The sequence below is a fragment of the Helicoverpa zea genome, chromosome 27, assembly GCF_022581195.2.
Source record: "Helicoverpa zea isolate HzStark_Cry1AcR chromosome 27, ilHelZeax1.1, whole genome shotgun sequence".
Classification (NCBI taxonomy): Eukaryota; Metazoa; Arthropoda; class Insecta; order Lepidoptera; family Noctuidae; genus Helicoverpa; species Helicoverpa zea.
This window is the reverse complement of record NC_061478.1, coordinates 1,924,512-1,949,070: the sequence shown is the minus strand read 5'-3', so window position 1 is coordinate 1,949,070 and position 24,559 is coordinate 1,924,512. Positions and strand designations below refer to the sequence as shown.

The window sequence follows — 24,559 nt, the reverse complement described above, 5'->3', positions numbered from 1 at the left end:
TGCTAATTAGGTACGGCAAATGTATGTTATTGTACATTAAGTGTTTAGTTTCAAGGTTATTTTCTTTGGTGGTATTTAATGGGTATTTTGAAAAGGATATCATTGTTATTAAGATAGTTAGCAGTCAAATAATGAGTGTTTTTTTAATAGAACTGTGACCATTGTGTTCCAGGATCTTTCGAACAAATCATGGCTAAGAATAGTTACCTCTTTTTAGATTATTAATAATGACATTCCGACTAATTTTGTTTTAGATAACATTTCCAAATTGTATCTAATCAGCCTAGCCTTTTCCTAACTATGTTAGGGTCGGCTTCCAATGCTATAATTATTTTTAAATTTTTCCTTCTTTGGGAAGTTTTCAGTCGGCAATGGTCGTTCCACAATTTCTAAAATATCGTCAAGGAAAAACAATGAAGGATACAAACCGTCTTACCACAAAAACTTTTAAACGTCAGTTTATGCCTTGTCTAAAAAAATGTCAAATTATGACGTTGACATATGGTTCATTTTGCAGCCAAAATTTTATTAGACAAGTGTAAAACAGGGGTTAGAGTTTTTGTAGTAAGGCCCATAAGGTTTAAAATAAAACAAAATACACATGATGAAACAATCTTGCATTTTGAATAAATACTACATACATGTTTAGTTACACTATTTTAACTGTTAGGAATAAAGGTTTGGTGGCAGAATTCTAAAAATAGTTTTGCACCCAGCTTGAAAACTATTTTTAGGAACCTTTTTGGAAAAATAAGCGTTTTTGATGACTAGATTTTTATGGCGGATTTGTTTAAATTAATTTAAATGAGAATAACAGTGACTAGCGTCGTATTTCGATTAAATAAATATTAAAATATAATTGTAGGAATATGCCATTAGTTATTTCAAATAAGAGTTGCTAGAGATGGGCTTTCTTTAAGCACACATAGAATTATTATAAGAGCTGATGACAAGTTTTTGGGTAAAACAATAACGTTAGCTGTAAATATAACTTCTAAATTATAGCTGTCAAAAATAAAGTCAAATGTACAAAATAAATTAAAAAAGTAAACAGCTTGATGTGAACTTACAGTTTCATACAAATTGCATTGAAAATACCGTATTAAACAAGTGTTGAATTTGAGTTGTCAACTATTGAATTAATAAAAGAAAAACAAGTCTATAAATGCCCATCTCTTTTAAAAATAACCTCATTATAAATTAAGTACGCATTAATCACAGTTAAAAAGTAGCATGAAATTCTGTAGACAAGCAAAATAATATTAAAAATATTAAGTTTCATTTGCACGGGAATATGTTAATAACAATGTAGTATATTTATTTATTATTTATATTAGTTATTTATTTATTTACTTATAACCAAGGTTTTTAAAGGCCGGTTCGTCGTTAAGATTGTGTTCGAAAAATGGACTCTCCCTGAAAATTACTGAAGCATCGGCTATGTGCATTTGTCTCTTGCCATATCTGAAACAAAAAATACGTAAGTATATTAAATAAAAATAGTAATCGTATTTGGTACTTTTTATAACAACTAATCTACGCTAATATTATAAAGAGGAAACATTTTAATTTGGGTAGAGGCTCTGAAACTATAGAACCATCCATCCTCCTCCTCCTCCGAGCCTTTTCCCAATCATGTTGGGGTCGGCTTCCAGTCTAACCGGATTCAGCTGAGTACCAGTGCTTTACAAGAAGCGACTGCCTATCTGACCTCCTCAACCCAGTTACCCGGGCAACCCGATACCCCTTGGTTAGACTGGTGTCAGACTTACTGGCTTCTGACTACCCGTAACGACTGCCAAGGATGTTCAATGACAGCCGGGACCTACAGTTTAACGTGCCATCTGAAACACAGTCAATGGTGTCTAAGATATACTTAGAAAGTACATACAAACTTAGAAAAGTTGCATTGGTACTTGCCTTGACCTGGGATCGAACCCGCGCCCTCATACTTGAGAGGGTGGTCCTTTACCCACTAGGCCACCACGACTGAAACTGTAGAACCGATTTGAGAAATTACTTCACTGTTGGGAAGCTACACTATTCTTAAAGGTTACATAGGCTTTATTTTATCTCGACTTGGGTGAAACCATATAAAAACAGCTTGTTAGAAATACCTAAACATTGACTAATCAATCATAATCATACACTGGAAAGGACATATTTATATAAATAAAGAACAATGTCAGGTTTCGGCCCACCCAATCAACTTTTAAAACTAAATTCTCACGGACACAAAGTTCTTTACTACAACAATTTAAATATAAAATACTAACTTCTTATAAAATACTTAATTGTTATCTAAAACTTAAAAAAAAAAAATCATTTTAATAAGTAATTATTTTGTTTATCGAGTTCAGGTTTTTCGTTTTAATAATTTGGAATAATTTGGTTTTGAGAAGTTCAATGCAAAAGTGGAAAACATAGAAAAGCTTCTGACATTAAACTACACAAAAAACTGTAAGAATTTTCACTGTACATGAAATATTTTTATTGAGCCTAAGTTACTATGGACGTCTGACATTGTTCTTTATAATAATAAGAGCTCCTGAATTAAAAGTTCTGTGAGTCGTTTAGAAATACCTAAACTATCTCTGTTAGTCGTTGTGTATTAAAATCACAGATGGCGTTTTTACCAGATTCAGTTTGACCAGACAGCGTCATCTAGTGCCGAGTAGTAATACTACTAGCCAAACAAGGGACGAGCGCTTCATTTAGTTCTACAGGACTTGTTGCATTCAACAAGGTACTAAGTCCAATCATTATTGGCGCCCAAAAAACTAAATAGCGTAAGCAGGTCTGGTTGCTGTTGCGATTTTTTGAATAGTTGTTTATTCAAATTAATATTTACTTAGGAAAATGCTTAGCAAAATAGAACTTGTGTGAATTTTGGCGCCCAACGTGGGACCAACAAATCTTGTGAGATCGACTTAAATAAAATTCCTCAGTGTGTTCTGTCAATTCTACAAGGTTTCAGAAGACAATAAATCAAAAAGCTATTTCTTTTAATTGTGTGTTATGAATAATTCTAGCAAAACCGACTACTTCATGAAAATTTTCTTGATTTCATTTTTTTATTTCTACTCCGTTATCTATTGCTCGAACCAAATCTAATGGTATTTCAGATCATAGTATCTCTACCTACGCAGATACATCTTAAGGACTCAGCAAGCTCCTAAGATGTTACAGTAGGCTACATACACATTCCTTTGCTCTTAACTTAGCAGCAAGACGCCACCAACTTTGACGCCGTCACCAACAAACTCACCGTCCTCTCCCATGCACGGAGTAATATTCCTGCAGCTCCTTCAAATAGTTGGAGATCTGTTCCGCCGTATCGAAGCGCTCGGGGCGACGCGGGCGCGGATACTGCGCCTGCGCGGCGCACGACAAGATGGCTGACAGCAGCAACATGGCGGGGAGGAGGAAACGCATTTTTACTGGAAAGAAAGAGGTGGAGTTAATAGAGTAATAAATTTGAATTAAATTATGAAGAGAATATGGATAAATTCAGAAACGACTGGACCAATTTAAATAATTCTTTCACTGTTGGACAGCTACACTCTCCCGAGTAACTTAGGCTATATTCTATTACAGGCAGTTCCTACGTGACGCTGGTGAAACCGCGGTAAAACGACTAGTACGAGATATTCTGAAGAAGTATTTGCGGAGGTTTTGACTGTAGTCGTCGGTCAAGCATAAGACTGAGGATCATGATCATACGGGGGTGTCGATAGATTATACCTGGTTTCAAATATATTTATCTTCTTTCAGTCAGTTCAACGTGCCTTGGACGAACGACCCAGCAAACCATGGTTGATGATGAACATCTCTTTCAGTCGTTCTATGGGTGCTCCCATATTGCCATTAAAAATGTTTACTAACATTTTCTCACATAAAAACATTCATTTTTCTATTTTCTTACCCCTGTACAGTAGTAAATGTTTTTATATAATGTGTGACGTTAATGCTGGCAATGTGGGAGCGCCATATTTGTCTCCGGTCTCAATTTGGTCTCTCACATCGTTTTCCTTACCGCAATAAGTTTTTAAAGGTTCACCCTTCCTCGTTCATCATCAACCGTTTTATTGTCCGACTACAGGACACAGATCTCTTCTATTAACGACCAGGAATCAGCGTTAATCATCATGCTTGTTAATAACAGTAACGCATTTCTAGATCGATAAAATAGTAAAAATCCAGGCCACGTTTGTTGACGCGTAGCGTTTATCTCGCGGTAGTTGGGAAATAATCCCCTGTATCGCAGTCACAGACGAATGCACCAAGATATAACTAAATACTGATTGTATTTCAAGTGTTACAGCCTTTTTCATGTATTACACAACTGATTTTTATGGTTTTATTAGGCTGGTTAAGCTTGCAACAGTACGGTTCGATCGATTCTAATGGTTAGCGCATCCGAACCGTGAATGGATGGTCACTCTGTCATGAGTTCCTCTTTTGTTTCGGAAGATATAAGTATGTGTCCCGGCTGTCATTTGAACTTCTATGGCACTTGTTGTTGAGGAGGGTGGTAAAGGGTTAGTCTGCCTGCCAGTCTTACCAAGGGGTATCGGTATGCCCGGGTAACTGGATTGTGGAGGGCAGATAGGCAGTCGCTCCACGTAAAATACTGATAGGTACTCAGCTGCATCTGTTTAGACTGGAAGCCGTCCCCAATACAGTTGAGAAAACGCTAGGTAGAGGTTAGTTTATGAGCTGTGAGAAATACATTTTGAAATGTTTGCCTGACTTGGGGCGTATCATGTTATTCTTTCAACTGCCTTCCCAAAAAGTAGGTTCTCATTCGTCGTCACCTTTTTATGAGACTTACCTAACCTACCTTTCTACCCTTTACTTACAGAACCCTACAAACAATTAAAAATAAACCCACATTTGTTCGATCAGAAACAAAAGTTACCATAATGTAATTACCACAGAGCCTACAACTGTCAAGCGCTCCGCACACATGCCGCCATGTTTGTTAAGCTCTCGATGGCGGCAAAATGATGAAGTTATATTTAACAATGCAGTTTGAACATTTTATGTGGTAAAGGTATGTAATTAGCATTATAATAATTTAATGTGTTTTCTACTATTAATAGTGTGTGCTAAGTATGAATGTAGATGGATGGAGAGGAAGAGGAAGACCTAAGAAAAGATGGATGGATTGCCTGAAAGATGACATGAGTAGGAACGAAATGACTGTCAGTATGACGAGTGACAGGGAAAAATGGAAGCGGAAGACATACTTATTGCGCCGACCCCAAATCAAATTGGATTGGGAACAGGGCAGGAGGAAGAAGAAGATCATTATCGTCATCATGAAAGAGCAGGCTTCATGTGATGTTTTTGCTTTAAATGTTATTGTTCCGGTGTGGCCGCTATGGGTAAAAAGAATTTTGAAAAAAAAAGTGAGGCTGTCTGAACCCCGCTCATCTTCTTTTTGGAGACTTTTGCGTTCCAGAGCCAAGGTAAAAACATTATTTTGACCCATGTGTTTGACAGTTTTTTTGAAAATGATAGCATCCATTCTGGTTTCTTATCTTTCCCGTGACCTGTATAAGAGATATAATATGCCATGAATATAGCATTTTTCTACGAAGGGCAAGGCTATATAACAGAGCTTTTTTTCAAATTTGACCAGCGGAATTGCCTGTTCCAACCAACAAATTCTTTAGCTTTATAATATGAGTCTAGATTTTACACGAAAGCCCATAAAATATTGTCATTTTTACAAGCTCTTATAAAACTTGGAACAGCGTCATTTATGATGAACATATGTACTTGAAAAATCAAGTGTCTATCATAAAGTGACTGAGTACCAATTATAAGAGCCATATAAGTTTTATAACACCATAAAAATTGATTATAAAGTTATAAAACACTAAAACTAGATTCACAGCACTAATTACGACACTAGTGTTGTTCCCACCGATAACAAAACATCGATAAATGTTCAGACACATCAAAGCGAGTGCTAATCGGCGAGCACTCGTTTTATCGATAATATTGAGTTATTTATCGATGTCCCAGCTTTATGTGATTATGTTAATCAGTTTTTAATGTTTAATCTTTTCGCTTTTGTGTGGGTTTTGTTGTATTAATTAGATGTTGCGGAGTAAATATGTAAGCCACTTGTGTTTGGAAGCTGTCGTAATTTTCTATGCTATATGCTAAACGTAGATTTCATTCGATTTAAAAAACACAAAGTTCCGAATTGGAAGCAGCTTATGCTATTGTGATAAAACTACTAAGAATAAATAAAAATATTTGGGAAAGTTGTTTGTAATCATGAGTAGAATCAACTGTTGAAGTATCTAATCGCAATAGTTGACAAAAAGCTAAGCAAATTATATTGATCTAATAAAATATATTGTTAATTATCTCATTTAAAAACTATCTCTACTACTATAATTTGGTGAAAACCTAATGAATGACCAACAAGGCTTTACAAAGAACAAATTAATTACCAGCAGTGTTGACGAATATCTCGGGCCATTAAAAATCTTTGCTGCCCTTTTCAGAAGATGTGTAAATTACTCTTTTAAAATAACTTCTCAAGAAAACGCGTCATCTTTGAACTTTATAATTAGTTTTGAAAGAAACATCTGAATCGTTTACGTTGTAAGCGGCCCTTTTCGGAAAAGGTGAAAGGTTTTTTACGCACCTTCTTTGTAGGTATTAACTTTTTTTTTGTTTTTGCACTTGAATAAACTAGCTACATTTCCTTAAATCGGTGTATTTTAAAGAAAAAAACAACAACTAGTTTTTATGCAAAAAATAAGGTCGAAATATTTCGTTAAGTTATTTGTTTCAGCGTTTTATTTCCATGATTTAGCCGGTTCAATTACCGACGAGGCGAGGTTTATACTTAGTGCCGGTAGTAAGAAAGAACAAAAAAAATTTTTTTTCTTTAATACATCGCTTAGTTGCCACAGTTTGTCAATCTAACTGACTATACTGCCATGCCATTGCAAAACTTTCCTTTAAAATCACCTTCAGAAAATATTCACTAAAATAAAAAAAAAATCTTCAACCCTATTTTCCCTAAAATCAAGACACCAACCCTTTATTTAGCAAACAATTTACTTTGGCATTTTGTAAAAATACCCGTTAGACCCGGTGTTTGCCCGGCTAACTTGAAGCGCCCCGTCTTTCAATGGGGAGCGGGTAAATTACCCGCCCCGTACAACAAGTGGTTTAGGGGTGGGCGGAGAGTAAGTTATCGATATCGATGTTATTCTTTTTATTAAATCATTTTGTAATAGAAGTGTAATAAATGTTAACGAGACTTTAGAGTTTTATAGCTGTATACGGCATAGAGAAAAAGCTATCTTAATACCAATTCCCAAATTGTGAATCAATGGAAATTGATTATTTTTTTTAACTAAGACTTATCTTTATCATAATTGGATACAAAAATGAGATAATCTTTCAAATTATCTTAACAACATAAGCGTGCCATTTTTCAATTTGTATAAATCCTTTTCAAAACAGTTATTATTTTTGCGGTGTGTGGAAAAGCACATAGTATTTGTTGGAGAAGCATTCCTAAATATTTCCATGGATATATGCTTATCAAAACAGAACCCCCTCTGTGCTGAACTTTTCACTCGCAAAGCAAGTGTCAGATATTCACACTTATCGCGAAGCTGTCATCGTCCTCCTGCCCTTATCCCAATGTTATTTGTTCTGCCGTCATCTCACAAGTGACATTTTCAATCTTAAGACCTCTTCAGTATTGATTGGCAATGCTTGCGATATTAAAAAAGCAGCCACTAAATATCGATAAAACATCGATACTTTAACACCCAACCCTAACCAGTTGATTTGCCCCCGTGTGCCGCCGTTCTAACAATGAAGAGGCTCCACAATTTCCATCATGCGTTGCTGGATGCGGGTAGATGCCAATTTTCTAGTTTGTTTTGTTTTAGCTGGTTTTCAATGGTTAGTTATAAATAGTATTTCGTTTGCAATCACGTGCGACGACATTTTATTTTTTTGCATGCACTTTTGAGTGACTTTGAAACGATTATTTTTTAGTGTCAATTTTGAAAAAAGTACGGTTTTTTATGATAAGTTACAAGTTAAACATGTTTGAATGTCTGTTTAACTTTTTGTAAAACATCATAATTATCATTAGCTTCTGTATGCTTGCTTAACTTTTTAATTCTTAAAAAGTCATTTTTTTTGTTTTTATCCTTGTATTGTTTTTTGTTAGCTAGATACCTAAGTAGTATAGCTTATCATAGGACTATTGAATAATTTCTTAAAGCGTTTTAACTTATTCCAAAAAGAGAGGTTCTTATTTCGGCTGCATGTTTTTTCCAACTGCGTAAGCAAATGTCAAACCTATTTCTAATTCTTAGCACGTAAACCATTTGCATACATAATCTTCATATACCTCAAGACATACTTTAATGAAGACTATTATTAAACCAATATAACTAACAGCACGCAAATCCTCTGAAAAATTAACGCACGAACAAAAATATTTGAATAATAAACAGCCAACGGTGTTGCCAGCCTCAAAGGCAGTATTCACACCACGGCGGATATTATTTTCACGCTTGGCAACACCGTAACTAGAAACGGAACGTGCAAGATGGCGGCCGTGGTATGAATTCCCGCCAACTTTGCGAAACAGTTTACAACTTGAAGTTTTACAAAACTGTACTGTTAATTGCGTTCGTCCTTTTTGATATGACTTGAATATTTCATCTTAGATGTCGCAGTGGTTGTGCTTGGTGACTTATGATCTTTTAGTTCTTTATGAGTTATGGAGTAGGTAGGGACACCTTATCTTTCTGCGGGTTGTTCGAAAGAGGTACCGCTGCCCTAGCACATAAGAAGGCCTACGACGGAACACGACGGCTTTTAGTCAGTAAGAGTCTGACATTCCCTCACCGCTGCTAACCCACAGCGGGAGGGGTCATTTGATGATTTTTTACGTCGTTAAAAAAAAAAAAGTTAGGGACACCTACATACCTAACGGCCATGTAAAAACAGTGGCACGAATCGTAGAGGTATCGTACAAAGTAATCGTAGGTTATTTTTATAGATTAAAATAAGAAAAGAAATAACCTACGACTGCAGTAGAAATAGTTTATTTTTAACTGATTTTAAAAAATGGAGAAGGTCCTCAATTCGAATGTTTCATGTTTAGATTGCCCAAGCTATTTATCTAAAAGATTACATCATCTCACCTATTTGCCTAGTCTTTTCCTAACTATGCTGGGGCCACCTTCCAGTCTAAAAGGATGCAGCTGAGTACCAGTGTTTTACAGGGAGCGACTGCCTATCTAACCTTCTTAAACCTGTTACCCGGGCAATACGATACCTCTTGGTAAGACTGATCTAAACAAGTCGTTTAATCAAATAAAAGTTGTTAAAATTTGTACACTTTACGATATAAACCTCAAAAAACCGTTTTAAAATCGTTGCACACGTTTAAATATAAGATTCCATTTTGACGACACCTCAGAGGTATGCAGATACACACTTTGGTGAAAAACTCATATTAACATGTAAGTATGTACGCAAGTTGGTAAAATGGGAGCCAAAACTGTCCCCAAGGAACCATTTTTACCGACTTAATCAGAAGAATTTTGTTTTAAATGTGTTTAAAGACTATTTCAATCTTTGCTGTTTAAAAGGGGGTTCTATTTTCTATTTTTAGCTGGAAGATTTTTTTGCAGTATTTGTAAGTTGCCTTTTGAGGTTTTTAAAAATATCTTGTTCTAGATTGCCGATTGGCCAAGAAACATCTACAAAAATGTAAATGCTGATTGGATGCTGTAAACCTACTTATGTGGTTTTGAAGCAGTTCAGTCCAGTCCAGCAGTGGCAGTGGGCTGGCCATATTAGCCGAAGAACCGATAACCGTTGGGGTAAACGAGTTCTAGATCTCTTATCTTCAAAGTTGACAGAAATAGAGAGCAATTTGACGACGTAAACAGTGCACTCTCAACAGTTACGCACTGGTTTACAACAAACAATTTAGTACTAAATGCTAAAAAAACAAAATGCATTAAGTTCACTTTGCCTAATGTAAAAAACCTAGGTCCTAATGTTATCCTAAACAACGAGGTTCTTCAAACCGTTGCATCTACCGTGTTTTTGGGTATAACAGTTGATACAAAACTTCAGTGGGGTTCACATATTTCTAGCCTCGCGGGAAGGCTTAGTTCTGCTGCCTATGCCGTCAGAAAAGTTAGACAGTTCACTGACGTCGACACTGCGCGATTAGTGTATTTCAGCTATTTTCACTGCGTCATGTCCTACGGTATTTTGTTGTGGGGCAAAGCCGCTGATATAGAGAATATATTTATTATACAAAAACGTGCTATTCGTGCTATATACAAATTAGGTACCAGAACTTCCCTCAGAGAGTTGTTTAAAGAAATTGGTATTCTCACTGTAGCATCACAGTTCATCTTTGCCAACATTATGTATATTAGACAGAACCTACATTTATATACCAAAAAAAGTGAAGTCCATAGCATTAATACTAGAAATAAGCATAAACTGTGTGTACCCTATCACCGGCTTCATAAAGTGCATGACACATTTCTGGGTTTAGGTATTCGTTTTTATAATAAGCTTCCTTTGACCTTACAAGAACTGCCGTTTAATAAATTCAAAGAACAAATTAAGGCTGTTCTTATAAAAAAGGCATATTACACCATCAATGATTATTTGAATGATAAAAATAGTTGGTCGCCATGATGATGAACGCAAGACAGCTATATTAGCTATATTATTTAGATAATTTAAATTTCTCCCTATCAATCTCTTGACTCAATGACATTTATTTTATTTTGATTTATTATTTAATTATTATTTTTTAATGTTTTTACATTATTGACAAGATACATTCTTTGTATTAATTTTCTGTTTTGGATTTTAGTAAATAATACTACTTAGCGGGAACTGATAATTTAATCTTGATATTGAGTTGTGTAGCAGTGAGTACGTCATGCTCCCTTAGACGGCACTGCTTGCGGTAGCGTCGGCGGTCGGGTTGCCTCATCATCATCATCATCTCAGCCATAGGACGTCCACTGCTGAACATAGGCCTCCCCCTTTGATCTCCACAGATACCTGTTGGAAGCGACCTGCATCCAGCGTCTTCCGGCGACCTTTCGGGTTGCCTCCCTCCCTCAAAAATGTGCGAGGGGGGCGATGGCTGATCCTCGCGTTATGCTCGTGAACGGGTGCTGCTTGTGGTGCTAGGTCGTCTTACTGACTATCTATTAGTTTTTTTGTTTTTATTTGTAAACTCTTTTTATTTTACATATGTTCTGGCTGAGCGGTCTAATTTACTAGTTTACAAAAGAATAGCACATGTAGGTGGGCACTCCCTGATATTCTATTAAGTGTAAATATTTGGAGGCTATAATTTTCTGTTCATCAAACATATTCAATGCTTGAGTTAGTTAAGGTATGTAGGGTGAGTGCTAGCTAGCATGTGGTGTATACATTATTTTTACTGTATTGTCCTCTTTTGTAATATACAAATTAAATTGTATACAAATGTACATATCAAACAATGTTTAAGGTTCTTCTAACCGAACAGACAGACATGTGTTGCTGGGGAGTTTGTTGCGCCACTTCTTCTTCCCAGCAAAAACACATAGGAAGTGGTGAAGGGTGGGCGTTTTGGGGGCTGTCTTTTGTAAATTTTTTTTTTGACGTTCGAAAAGTGCTGTTTTGCAGCCAAGTTTGAATAAATGACTTTTGATTTTGATTTTGATTTTGAGAGTCGAGACCACGCCTCGGCAAACGTAGTGTAGGACGTCCTCAGGCACGGTGGAGTGATGACTTGCGCAAGACGGCTGGCAGGAGCTGGATGCGAGAAGCCGAAAATAGATCTCAGTGGCGTGCACTTGGAGAGGCCTATGTCCAGCAGTGGACTGCGATAGGCTGATGATAAAGCAGTCCCCAACATAATATTATTAGCTTGGAGGCTAGGTTATCAAAAGGTTAAAGGGTTATAACAATAACCCTAAAAATGCATCTATATGGCATTAAAGGCTAATTTTTACCAAATTTTATCTAAAGAATATGTTTGACGTTTTGACAGCTGCCAAGACAATATGTCAAACCGCCATATTTATTCCTCAGATGAAGTCAACTGATGATTGAAAAGACATTAGACAGTTAAACAAATGTGTAATCTTTAAATAGCAGTCTGTAACACATTCCTCCCACATACAGGATCTTAGGTGAGCTCGTAAAATCTTAACAACCCCCATTTCGCGTGTAGACTCTTAATTTAGAATAAATTGTTTAATTCTATTTAATTACTTGCGTTTCGGGAACGAGTTGCCAACCATTTGATTGGGGTTTAAAGGTTGTTTTCATTACGTATGTGTGTTGTGACTTGTAAGGAATTTTTCTTCAACTGTGTGGTGAGCTGATTGGATAGATTGCAAAATAACTAAGCCGTGAAGAGAGATAGACCTATATCCAGTTTCAATAGTTCTAAATAGTAATTAGGAATCATCAAAGAAGTTCTTGATTCCAATCAAAGTTTTCAGTCGATGTGATACCGACAAATAGGTACCTTAATTTTTGTAATGTCTTCATGCTGATTTATGAGCCCAAACAAACTGTTAGCTGTCTAAAAGTTTACAGTACGCGGGTACTCGACCATGTAATTTTATCAATGGAAAATATATACATATGTGTAAGATTTTTTCAGAAGATTTAAAATGGAGAGAACCAAAAACAACTTGTGGTTGACGACAAACAACGATATTTCCGACAACCCAAACCATAACATGATAAACTTCTGACTCAAATTACATACTTATAGGAACTTATTTTTTTTTTATGCGTTTCTAAAAATTAGTAGGTAAACCTAGCTATTTATTTAACTTTAGAAATAAGCATGTATTTAATATTAGGTACTTACAGAAATAAATGTATTTTCTTCCATTCGCTGTTTTTCAGTAAACTTACCTACTAAATACAAAGAATTTCAGCGTAAGTAGTAAGAACTAACCCCAAAAAACATGAATGGCTCGGTATATTGACCTTTTTAAAAATCCCTTTACGTCATTTATCCTTCCCCTCTCCCTAAATACAAGAGAAAATATAAGAAATCGCCTACCCACAGGCTCTTGAACGAACAATTGTCCCTATGTCTAATCAAATAATAAAATCTAACATCATTTATTCAAAATAGAATCTTAACAATACTCTTTTATCAACTTGACATCTACAACTCTTTTCTCTATGGTGCGGGTCAAACCTCTTTGCACAACCCATCGATATATATGTACTACGTACTATATAGATAGAACGTTCCGAACAAAAAGCTTACCACATTGAACTGCAGTGCAGACTATGCAGTGCCCAAAATGGCAAATCAGAGCGATTTTGACACCTGCGTCAGATGGATGTCTATGAAACGACAATTATAAAATAGAAAATACATATCAAGGTATAAACTTACACATATAAACTAATTCGAGAGTCAAATTAGTAAAATTACACGCTGTTCATGCTATTACAACGCTTGTATATAGTACTTTTCATTTATAATTCAATTTTACAAATATGCATTAATTTGTTCCCGCCCGCCATCTTAAATTATGGATTAAGAAAATCGTGCAGAAACAGATGTGCCATAAAACTGGCAGTAGGTAAAATATCAATGAAAACAGACTTCACTTTGTCATGGTATGTTCTTACTTTCAAGAAAAAATAATTAAATTCGCGAAAATTTGTGATAGCCCTCTTAAGAAAAAAAAACATCGTAATTAATATTAAAAACCCTAAAAATAAGTTCCTGGTTTTAATATATTACATGATTTTGCATTCAATTAGATATAAATAAACTTTTTGATATATTACATGATTTTGAATTCACTTAGATATAAACTTTTTGAGTAATGAAAAATGTAGGCAAAATACGAGCGACACTTCTGCAATTAACATCAATGAGGATGACTACATGTCACAATACGTCATCGAGATGTCAACAGACGACATAAGCGGGTAAATTATTTGTATGGATGTTCTTGTCTATCGCTAGAATATATGTCAATGGCACAACCTTAGTGGCCATTTGACATGCGTAAGTATTCGATATTTGAATGTGCGCGCTAAAAATACTAGGATTATAATATCTGGAGTCTATTTTTGATCTTGTGCTTAAAAATAGGATCTATCTAAGTCACGTGGGATTTGTATGCTATACTAATATCTATAATAAAGAGGAAACATTATTTTTGTTTGTTTGTACCTTAATGGCTCCAAACTACAGACCCGATTTGGAAAAGTCTTTCACTGTTGTAAAACTACACTCTTCCCGAGTAACATAAGCTATATTTTATCCCAGTACGGGGCCCGTTGTCCCGTGCATGCTACGCACCGTACTGGGATAAGATTCCCGATTGTCCAGGAATTACTAGTCTTGTCCCGTGTCCAGGAATTGCATCTTTTAGTCCCGGATTTTCGAATACCGTCATATACTAGCTTTCTTCATTTTGATAATAGTAGCAGGCCGCTTCCCTTCCTTTATTACCCCGCTGCATTGCAAAATTCTTCGTTTTAAAGAGCCCAGATTTCACAAGTCTTTTGAAAGGACTGCAAAAACAGTCTTCAAACATGCGAATTCTGAATAAAGCCAAAAAATACAGATAGGTATTCTAATTTTTCATATTTTTTTCGTAATCCTCGAATTGTCCCGGAATCGAAATTCCTGAATCTGGCAACCCTAGACCCGAGTGAAACAGCAGGAAAAAGGCTAGTAGCAGGTAAGGGTTGGAAAACAATTTAAAATTGATAAAATCACAATTAAGAGTAATTTTCGTAATGGTATTAGTTTTTTTTTTGCGTTGTCATAGTCAGTAGAACATAGATTTGTAGTGTGTCAAACTAGACACCAATTATATGGGCAATTAAAATAACTTTAATTGGCTTTGTTTTGCGTTCTTCACGCAAAAATATTTTACACGTGTTAAATAAAAATAAGTTTGGAAGTAAAATATAGAAAGTACCTAACAATAATAACTTTTGTAAGATTTGGTAATTATAGAAATTCTATTTCCGTCAAAGTAGTGAGTATCCTATCTTGCAAAATTTCATTCAAATCAGTTAAACTGCCTTAGCGTGAAAGAGTAAAATAAAGAAACTTAGGTAGTAAGGATTTCTCAAACAAATCTTAATCCTTTTCAATGAAACTCAGACTGCTTCAATGGACTAGCTACTGATCGGAGTTCCTGAGTTCCATTCCCTGGTCACGCTGGTCCATTCCCAGGTCTAAAATCAATTTGTGTATTTTAAAAGAACGTTCAAAGCCCCCAATTGTTATAAAAACGTTTGGACGTCACAAATCTGTCCTATTGTATGCTAAATTAATTTGATTGCTACCTTGATATGAAATAAACCAATATGGCGTCGATATCTCCCGCCATTGTTGTCACAGATTATAAAAACAAAGACTTTTGTCAAAACAAAAAGGTTTGATGCCGAATTTAAATTGTAAAAAGAGAATTTCAAATCATGGCTCAAGTTCATCGAAAATATAAACGTCAGTTTTCTTAAAGCAACTGTTTAATATCTACGAATTTTCATGCTCAATTTTCAAGCTAAACGGTAACGGTAAACTGACGTTTATATTGTCAGTGAAATTAGGTCTTATTGGGCCTAAAGTGTATTCAAAAATTTACTAGCATACGAGCTATGCTAGTCAATTTTTGAATAACAAAATGGCTAAATAACAGGTGCCCAAAAGAAACATTGGATGGATTGTGAAAGTCGACATGGCTAGAAAGAATGTTACTTGTGAGATGCCGTCAGAAGTGTGTAGAAGAAGAAAATAAGTATGTTGCAATGTTGCATTTATTTAGGACTGAAAGCTAGGCATCATAGAGGACGGTAATCCGACACCACCGGAGAGAGATCAGGCGCAGGACTGACATTAACGTGCTCTCCGATGCACGGGTGTATCAATTACCAACTTCCAGACTTCAGACTAAGTACTTTGTGAAAGGTTTGATTTTCTAAAGCACACAAAGAATTGGGCCTCGTGCATAGAAGTCGCACTATGCGAAAACTTGACCAACGAGGCACATGAGTCACAAACATACATACCTACACCCAAACTATCATATTCATAAAATAGTGTGATAAGTGATCATTTCAAAATATATGACCTGTCCGTTTTCTTGATCGTTAAACTGTCGGTTCCGGTTGTCATACAAATATTTGTAAGGGTCGTAACTTGGTGAAACTTGAAAGATTGACTTCAGGTAAATGTAAGGCAGTAGAAAATTTCAAGGGAACAGAAAACTGTGGATTTATGTAGGTGTACTAGTACCTAGAGAGATACATCAATGAAAAAAACATTTTGGGTACTGTAGAGGTTTCACCACAGATTACTATAATATTTCACTCTCTATGTTTAGGTTTTTGCTGGTTGACCAATGATGGATACATGGAATACATGGAATAGTTAAAAAGTAGGCTTACAAAGATTAGTTTTTTTACATCCTTTTATAGGTCGACCTGTACGCCTAACTCATCATTACATCATATTCCGAGCCTTTTTCCCAACTATGTTGGGGTTGGCTCCGGCTCCAGTCTAACCGAATGCAGCTGAGTACCAGTGCTTTAAAATTAGCGATTGCTTATCTGACCTCCTCAACCAACTTACTAAGACCACCCAATACCCCTTGGTTAGACTGGTTGTCAGACTGGCTTCTGACTACCCGCCGGGGCCTACAGTTTAACGTGCCCTCCGAAACACATTCATTGATGTCTAAGATATGCTTAGGAAGTACATACATATGTTAAAGTTAAAAGAGGCAGTATAAATATAACGATAATATAATAATAAAGGTATATATGAATATAATAATATTAATTAATTAATTTGAAAAGTCGTGGTGGCCTAGTGGGCAAAGAACCAACCTCTCGAGTATGAGGGCGTGGGTTCGATTCCAGGTCAGGCAAGTACCAATGCAACTTTTCTAAGTTTGTATGTACTTTCTAAGTATATCTTAGACACCAAATGACTGTGTTTCGGATGGCACGTTAAACTGTAGGTCCCGGCTGTCATTGAACATCCTTGGCAGTCGTTACGGGTAGTCAGAAGCCAGTAAGTCTGACACCAGTCTAATCAAGGGGTATCGGGTTGCCCGGGTAACTGGGTTGAGGAGGTCAGATAGGCAGTCGCTTCTTGTAAAGCACTGGTACTCAGCTGTATCCGGTTAGACTGGAAGCCTACCCCAACATAGTTTGGGAAAAAGGCTCGGAGGATGATGATATGAATATAATAATATATATGTATAAGTAAATATATAAGTTGTACCTAAGATTAACTAAATAGTTTATAAGCGATTGTATTTTAAAATTGCTGCGCCCTAACAGGGTATCATGTATGTACCTCTACATTATATAACACCTTGTAACACTCATGATTGCAATAAATATTTGAAGTTTGAAGTTACAAACTTAGAAAAGTTGCATTGGTACTGGCCTCATCTGGAATCGAACCCACACTCATATTCGAGAGGTTTGTTCTTTACCCAGGTACCAGGCCACCAGGACTCTCTATTACCTAACTATGAAATGTAATCTAGGGTAACAAAATTTTAACCATCTTCCAATTCAATTCAATTTTTAGTCAGTCAGACAGTCAGTCAAGACGTATCGGATTGCCAGATTACTCAGCTGAATCCGGTTAGACTGGAAGCCGACCCTCACATAGTTGGGAAAAGGCTCGGAGGATGATGAGTAATTTGTTCGGCAACAAAAATTGTGTACACGGCGGCCACCCGAGTCTATTGCGAGCATGTATTTGCGCACAGAGGTTGCAGTTTCGTGGAGTTTATAGAAATACTCGCATGCAATTTCTTATTGTTAGCAAGAGCGAGTAGGTGCACTGCACCTGAAGATACATTCGATACGAAACATTGTACGTCAAACTGCCGAAAACTAGAATTTTAAGGATTTTGTTTGGGGTGAGTCTGATGGGTGTGAGGTAACTACTATCAATCAAATCAAAACTAATCCAGATTCTAGCTACAACGAAACTGCCACATGACAAATGCCACGAAATTCTCGACAGTCGAACTCGTACTAGCTAGGAAAGTTCATTGCTATTCACACAAAAATATCGGGTTACTACTGCGAAAATCGTTCTAAAAATATCAATTATTTTGCCCTTTTCGGGAATTGAATTTTGGACCTCTAGCTTAAATGATAACTAGACCAACGATTAAGAGAACTTTTGCTTGTTTTTGCTGAACTTTTATCAATCAAATCAATTTATGTATTAAAAAGAAAATAACGGGTGATTTTTTTGCTGGTATCTTTTTAGCAACACTGTTTTTAACAGATCACGCGTGAATCGTGTCTTGTGTCATTGTCAAACTTGTTCAATTTGGTCTATAATTTAACCATGAATCGACTTACGAACGAACAACGCTTGCAAATTATTGAATTTTACTATCAAAATGCATGCTCCGTTAAGAGAGTGCATCGCGCACTTCTTCCAATTTGCGATTTTTTTTGCCCAAAATGGAAGAATTGGACATGCCTGAAATGTGGTTTCAACAAGACGGTGCCACATCCCACACGACACGTGAAACAATGGCCCAATTGAGAGCCGCCTTCGGTCGGTGAACAGTTTATCTTACGTTTTGGGCCCGTCAATTGGCCGCCTAGATCGTGTGATCTCACGCCTTTGGACTATTTCTTGTGGAGCCATGTTAAGGCTCATGTCTACAGGGATAAACCAGCAACGATTGACGCACTGGGAGCCAATATTGAAACATTTATTCGTAATATATCGGCTGATATGTTGGAGAGAGTGTGCCGAAATTGGGCCTTGCGAATGGGCCATCTAAACCGGAGCCGCGGCCAGCATTTGCATGAAATCATCTTCAAACATTAAATTATATTGATCGTTCTATCGATTCTAATAAAGATTTCATCAATTTTTTCAAATTTTTTGTGTTTTTTTTGAAAATCAAATCCTATACCTCTTAAAAAATCACCCGTTATATGTAGGTGTATAAATAATGTGCAAATCATGAAAAAATATCCATTCGTGTTACACATATCGAAATAGGATCTATGCTTATATCTACGTTTTACTTTATCGATAAAAAAATATATGTATTTAAAATATTGATAAAATAATAAAGGAAGGGCTTTCAGAATATGGAAGGAAAAGACCAGATAGGGCAGATAGGGCAGTCGCTCCTTGTAAAGCACTGGTACTCAGCTGCATCCGGTTAGACTGGAAGCCGACCCCAACACAGTTGGGAAAAAGGCTCGGAGGATGGAGGATGATGGAAGAAAAAACCACAAATAAAATTGGGATAAGGGCAGGAGGATGATGATGAGATTATAAGAGTAAAATCCATCAATAGATAGTCTATTATTTTCAAATTGAAAAGGCAAAGGTAACTTAACTACCTTTTGAAAAGATTTATCGTGCTAATAATTTTATATTAACCAAGTTAGTATGCTAAAAAGTTGCCAAGAAAAATTCTCAACAATTTTAAGGTAATCAGCAAGTCGTAAATATTGTTTAATTGCCAAAAATGATTTAATATTCCGCCGTAGGGTTGACAAAGGCCCGCCTTGTTTAAATTATTTCAAAATGGCGGGTTTTCTTTTTTTAAATTGATTCACGCTTCTATTACTTTTGGTTTGTTTGAAGCTCTGTTTCCGTAAAAAAAATTTAATGGTTTCTACACATATTTTATCCAGTTTGGTAATGTAAAATAAATACGTGTTAGCAGTATGCAAATGAGTAGTTTTTTTTAAGTTTTGCAATTTCGATGTAGGTATGCATAAATAGTTTATTAAATTGACAGTTTTTTTATTCATTCCGTATTTTTTATTAGATAATCTTTTGGTTTATAAAGTACGTACAATTTTTTTTTCTATTTTATTGCATTCAGAACGCCACAAAACAATCCTATATAATTCACATTTTAAATTAATATTTTATTTCTAACCTTTTACCCCGCACAGAATATTTTTTAACCAGTATATATTTTTAATTTTTATTGTAAAATATTTGAAGTTATATAAATATCTAGATATAAATAATAAAATTAAAAACAAATAAAACTTTTTTTTTTCGAAATTCGAATTTGTATTCCAAATTTTAAAAAAATCTGTGTTCGAAATACAAAATCCTTCACTAACCTGTATCCCAGTGAGCGGGTGAGCAGCTGGTGGGTGCTTGGTGTCCGCGCGGGCAATGCTGGCGTTGCGTCGTCGCGCGCGTTTAATACAACCGCTACAGGTGGGCGGGACGTGCGACCACTAGAGCCCGCAGACGCTGTTAGCACTAAAAAAATTTGCAAAAAAAAATTTTTTAGTTTTTTTTCTTTTTTATTTAATTTTGAGATGCTTTTTGGGTTGGTATTGTGTATTGTGGGTATTTTTTGTGGTAAATAATTGCAAAAAAAATGTGAAAAAGAAAAAAAATATGTTTTCGAAATAAAAAAAATAATATAGGTACTAGGGACTTTAAAAGAGACTATGACCCTTGAGTTTGTTTCGGCATTTCTTCTCAGGGATCAGTCATTAGGAAATACCGACCTCAGCGTTCTTAAAAATGACGTGTAAAAGTGATTTTATGTCCAACTTGCAAAATAAACGATTTCATTTCATTTCATTTCATTTCATTTCATTTCAGGGTGTCCCTTAAAATTCAACTTCAATATATTTTTACGCATACCTTCTAAAAAGTTTCGTATGGACTTAATAAAGTCTAGAAATAAATATAAGCCCGATTTATAAGCGATAACCCGTGCCGACTTGAGTTTTTAACTTGTCCATACAAGTTGCGCGGGAGCAGCGCGGCGACCTGTTATTGCGAGTTTCAATTGTCATTTCATAAGTGATTTCTAACATTTTTAGTGCCTTGTTGTTTATTTTGTGAAAATGTCTGTGAAATTACGAAGTAATAAACAAAATATTTTCCTTATCGGACTGCCAAGCCACCAGATAAATGGTGCAAAATTACCATCTAATCGACAAGTTCTCACCGTTTTATTTTACAATATTCGTGAAGTCAAGCTGACTGTTAGTGAAAGTGCGAATCTTGTTATAAGAGAGTGCATTATATTTTGGGAAAAAAACCAGAATTCCTACGAAGACAATCCCTAACTGCGTGAAGAAACTTGTTGATTTATATCATGTTTGGAGGGAGCTGCAAAAAAACTGTAAGAAAACTCAGTTGACTTTCAAGAATCGTGAAACTAACTTTGTAAAAGACCTTGATAACTTATTTGATATTGCACATGCAGATGCTTTTGACAGAATGAAGATAGAGGAAGACAAAGATTTCTTAAGGAAACAGAGAGAGCCAGGTCGACCGGGATGCTTAGGTGGAATCGACAAAAAATTGGCGGAGAAAGAAGAACGAGATAGGTAAAGACGATTGGAAGAACAGGAAAGAAAGGTAAAACAAAGAGAGTTATTGGCTGTTGCATCTACTTCTTCGATAGATAACTTGGAATGTCTTGAGAATTCGGATGAGGAACAGATTTCGAACTCTGAACTTAGTACTCAGATTCCTTGCCCTGAAAACAGTTTTAAAAGAGGCACGAAATTTCGTTAAAGCACATATTGCTAAGACAAACATTACATCTTTGGTAACTTTTTATAAGACTGAACTGTTTGTTAGAGACGATTACCGCGAATTGGTTGAACTATGCGTTGTGTTCTTAGGAGGAGACACAGTGTATAAACTAAAACTCAGGCCCCCCGAGCTTTGCATCAAGCGCGATGGATGGCGAGAGCAATCTATTCTATAAAAATATGTTTGCTTCAATCGCAACTTAAAATTACTGCAAAGGACAAAAATGCTCTACAAGATGTTTGTTTATTTATCGTCACCTTGTATACCAAACCTTGGCTCGAATGTACAATGGCAGTTAAAGCACCTAACCAAGACTTGTCCTTTTTGAAAGCTCTAAAAGAATATGAAAAAGTAGACGCGACAATTTCCAAGGCATCCATAAGCAAGTTTATTCGTCATTTATGGTATTTGTGTGAAGAAACAGTCATATTATCACTCTTTGATGAAGAAGTTGATACCAAAACCAAGACAAAAATTATTAATAATTTAAACAGAGACGAAAGTTCAGATTCCTCTAAACGCTATGTCCCATCGAAGGAAGAAATTACGCAAAATTTGTTTGGTAAGTACTTAATATTTTCTTGTTTCTTTTTCAAAGTTTTGTGGTTTAGTTTTTGCTTATTTTAATGGTTTTTTCTTTATTTCAGATATGACGCTGGATGATTTTGTAACTCAAAGAAGCAAACGATTTCTATCTCGACTACAGATCGACGACAGTTTTCTTCGGGAAGACGTATCTTCGTGGGGTGACAATCCTGCTTTTTTGGAAGCTAGAAGACGATTAAGTCGTTTGAAGGTCGTAAATGACACTGCTGAAAGAGCTGTTAAATTAATGCAAGATTATAATGGTCTTATCACGGCTGAAGAAGAGCAAAATCAGTTTTTGTTGCGTTGTGTTCAGGAACATAGAAATCTGTATCCAGACTGTAAAAAAACTACACTAAAGAGAAGTTACCCTAATTCATTATTATTATAATTTGTATTTAAATAAAAGTTTGTATTGATATTTTTTTAGTATTACTCATATTTACTTTATTTGTTGCATTTTAATTAGTTTTGGATCAACCCAAAACGTCAGACCAAAACACCATTTTTTATTAAACTTTAGAGCCCGGTCGGCACAGGTTGCAAACATGCTACAGATATGAAATTTCATATTTAAGTACATTTTAGCATTTATAAAAAAATTGGAGGATATGCGTTTAGAAATTCTAAAAAGAATTTTTTTTTTTGCCATATAAGGGACACCCTAATAGGTACTGTGCTCGTAATATAAAACTGGTAGTAACCTGTATCCCAGTGAGCGGGTGAGCAGCTGGTGGGTGCTTGGTGTCCGCGTTGGCAATGCTGGCGTTGCGCTACAGGTGGGCGGGACGTGCGCTCACTGGAGCCAGGAGACGGTGTTACTGTATTTTTTTTTTTGACAGTAAATGCAAAAAAAATGAAGAATGGCAACCGCTTTTAGACACTAAAAAGCAAAAAAATGTTTGATGTATTAGTCCAATAGCCGGTTTCTAGTGTTTATATCGCTTGGCCAACTTCGAGACTGATGCGCCTCAAGGGTGTTTTATTTTGGGAACTTCTTTCTTTTTGGGAAGTCGAAATATCACTAGAATTTACTAGACACTCAGATCGTCAGTTTGATTACTATTCTAGTAATCAAAATAAATAGGTACCCCATTTATTTCTATTAGATATTCAAATTAGAACATTCTGAAGTAACACTGAAAGATTATTAAAATTTTGACCATTAGAAAAACCACTACAAAAAATAAAAACTTTTATATCAAAGTCGACTCCATTCCATTCTCTATGCGCGAATCTTAAACGCGGCATACAGAATACTTTGTAATTACAGCATTTCGCGAAACTGTTCAGTTTTCGCTGTAAAACCTATGCCTGATGACCTAGGTCTTGATTCGGTATTAATTTAGGCATTATATGATAATTGATAAGCCAGCCAGTATTAAGTATTCGAAACGTCATGGATAAAAATAGATGTGAACTTGCAAAAAATATTGAATACGTCAAAGGTAACTAGCATTTTTTTTATTGTGTGGATGTAATATAAAATTAAAGTAGGCACATATTATAAAATCAAAAATGCTACATTGAGAAAAAATACTTGTGATAAATGAGATGCGATTTTGTATACCTATAAAAATCATCAGTTTAAAAAAAATTGTAGTACTCAATCAAATGAATTAGTAAAATTATCCCTGTTGTTGTTCCGTAAAGTATTTTTTTTTTTTACTTTTTTCATTGTTTTTATGCTTTTTGCTATCTCGTGGCAAGGTACTTATGTCTCTTCTCATAAAACGATCGCTTATCATCGCTTGCTCAAGACGGACCTATTTCAGCTTTTACAGTCCAGATTTTCTGAAGATGATGTCCTCCATATTTGCTCAGTCACCAATTGGTGATCAAGATACACTAAGAAATCACTCAAATACATACAACTTCAGTAAACTTAGGAAAGTTGTAACTGAATCTACTGAACATACCTATGTATGTATTTAAAAAAAATATTATACACGTTATTTGTAAATATCTCAGACTTTTCAATAAGTCTGACACCAGTCTAACCAAGGGGTATCGATCGGGTTGCCCGGGTAACTGGGTTGAGGAGGTCAGATAGGCAGTCGCTTCTTGTAAAGCACTGGTACTCCGCTGAATCCGGTTAGACTGGAAGCCGACCCCAACATGATTGGGAAAAGGCTCGGAGGATGATGATGATGATGATGTGAATATCTCAGACTATATTTTCAGCGATGACGGGAAGTAGTTGCCCCTTTACGCGGGTGAAACCATGTGAAAAGGCTAGTGTAAAATATTCTTGTGAATGTATTCTCAAAGAGATTTCTAGAAAGTATTCCTTTGGGTGTCTGTGAACGCATCGACAGCTTCCTAAATGCATTCGTGCGGTGAAAC

At 35.7% G+C, this 24,559-nt stretch overlaps 2 protein-coding genes across 2 annotated transcripts; one reads left to right on the top strand and one right to left on the bottom strand.

Annotated features, from left to right (window-relative positions):
* Positions 1 to 600: 600 nt before the first annotated feature.
* On the bottom strand, positions 601 to 23,073 carry LOC124643485 (pro-neuropeptide Y-like). The gene is made up of 4 exons (XM_047182480.1): positions 22,918 to 23,073; positions 20,185 to 20,329; positions 3,269 to 3,440; positions 601 to 1,464 (listed from the first exon to the last, which is right to left on the bottom strand). Exons 3-4 carry the CDS (start codon positions 3,433 to 3,435, stop codon positions 1,350 to 1,352), a joined length of 282 nt encoding a protein of 93 aa, XP_047038436.1. The 5' UTR covers positions 3,436 to 3,440; positions 20,185 to 20,329; positions 22,918 to 23,073; the 3' UTR covers positions 601 to 1,349.
* LOC124643484 lies at positions 21,654 to 22,778 on the top strand. The gene is made up of 2 exons (XM_047182479.1): positions 21,654 to 22,190; positions 22,276 to 22,778. Exons 1-2 carry the CDS (start codon positions 21,779 to 21,781, stop codon positions 22,602 to 22,604), a joined length of 741 nt encoding a protein of 246 aa, XP_047038435.1. The 5' UTR covers positions 21,654 to 21,778; the 3' UTR covers positions 22,605 to 22,778.
* Positions 23,074 to 24,559: the final 1,486 nt, after the last annotated feature.

What these genes read in the sequence shown, in the direction of transcription:
- LOC124643485 (XM_047182480.1), bottom strand. Translation starts at nt 3,435, where the DNA reads ATGCGTTTCCTCCTCCCCGCCATGTTGCTGCTGTCAGCCATCTTGTCG. An exon ending in TCCGTGCATGGGAGAGGACG is followed by an intron (nt 1,465 to 3,268) that starts GTGAGTTTGTTG and finishes TTTTTGTTTCAG; the next exon opens with ATATGGCAAGAGACAAATGC.
- LOC124643484 (XM_047182479.1), top strand. Translation starts at nt 21,779, where the DNA reads ATGGCGAGAGCAATCTATTCTATAAAAATATGTTTGCTTCAATCGCAA. An exon ending in AATTACGCAAAATTTGTTTG is followed by an intron (nt 22,191 to 22,275) that starts GTAAGTACTTAA and finishes TCTTTATTTCAG; the next exon opens with ATATGACGCTGGATGATTTT.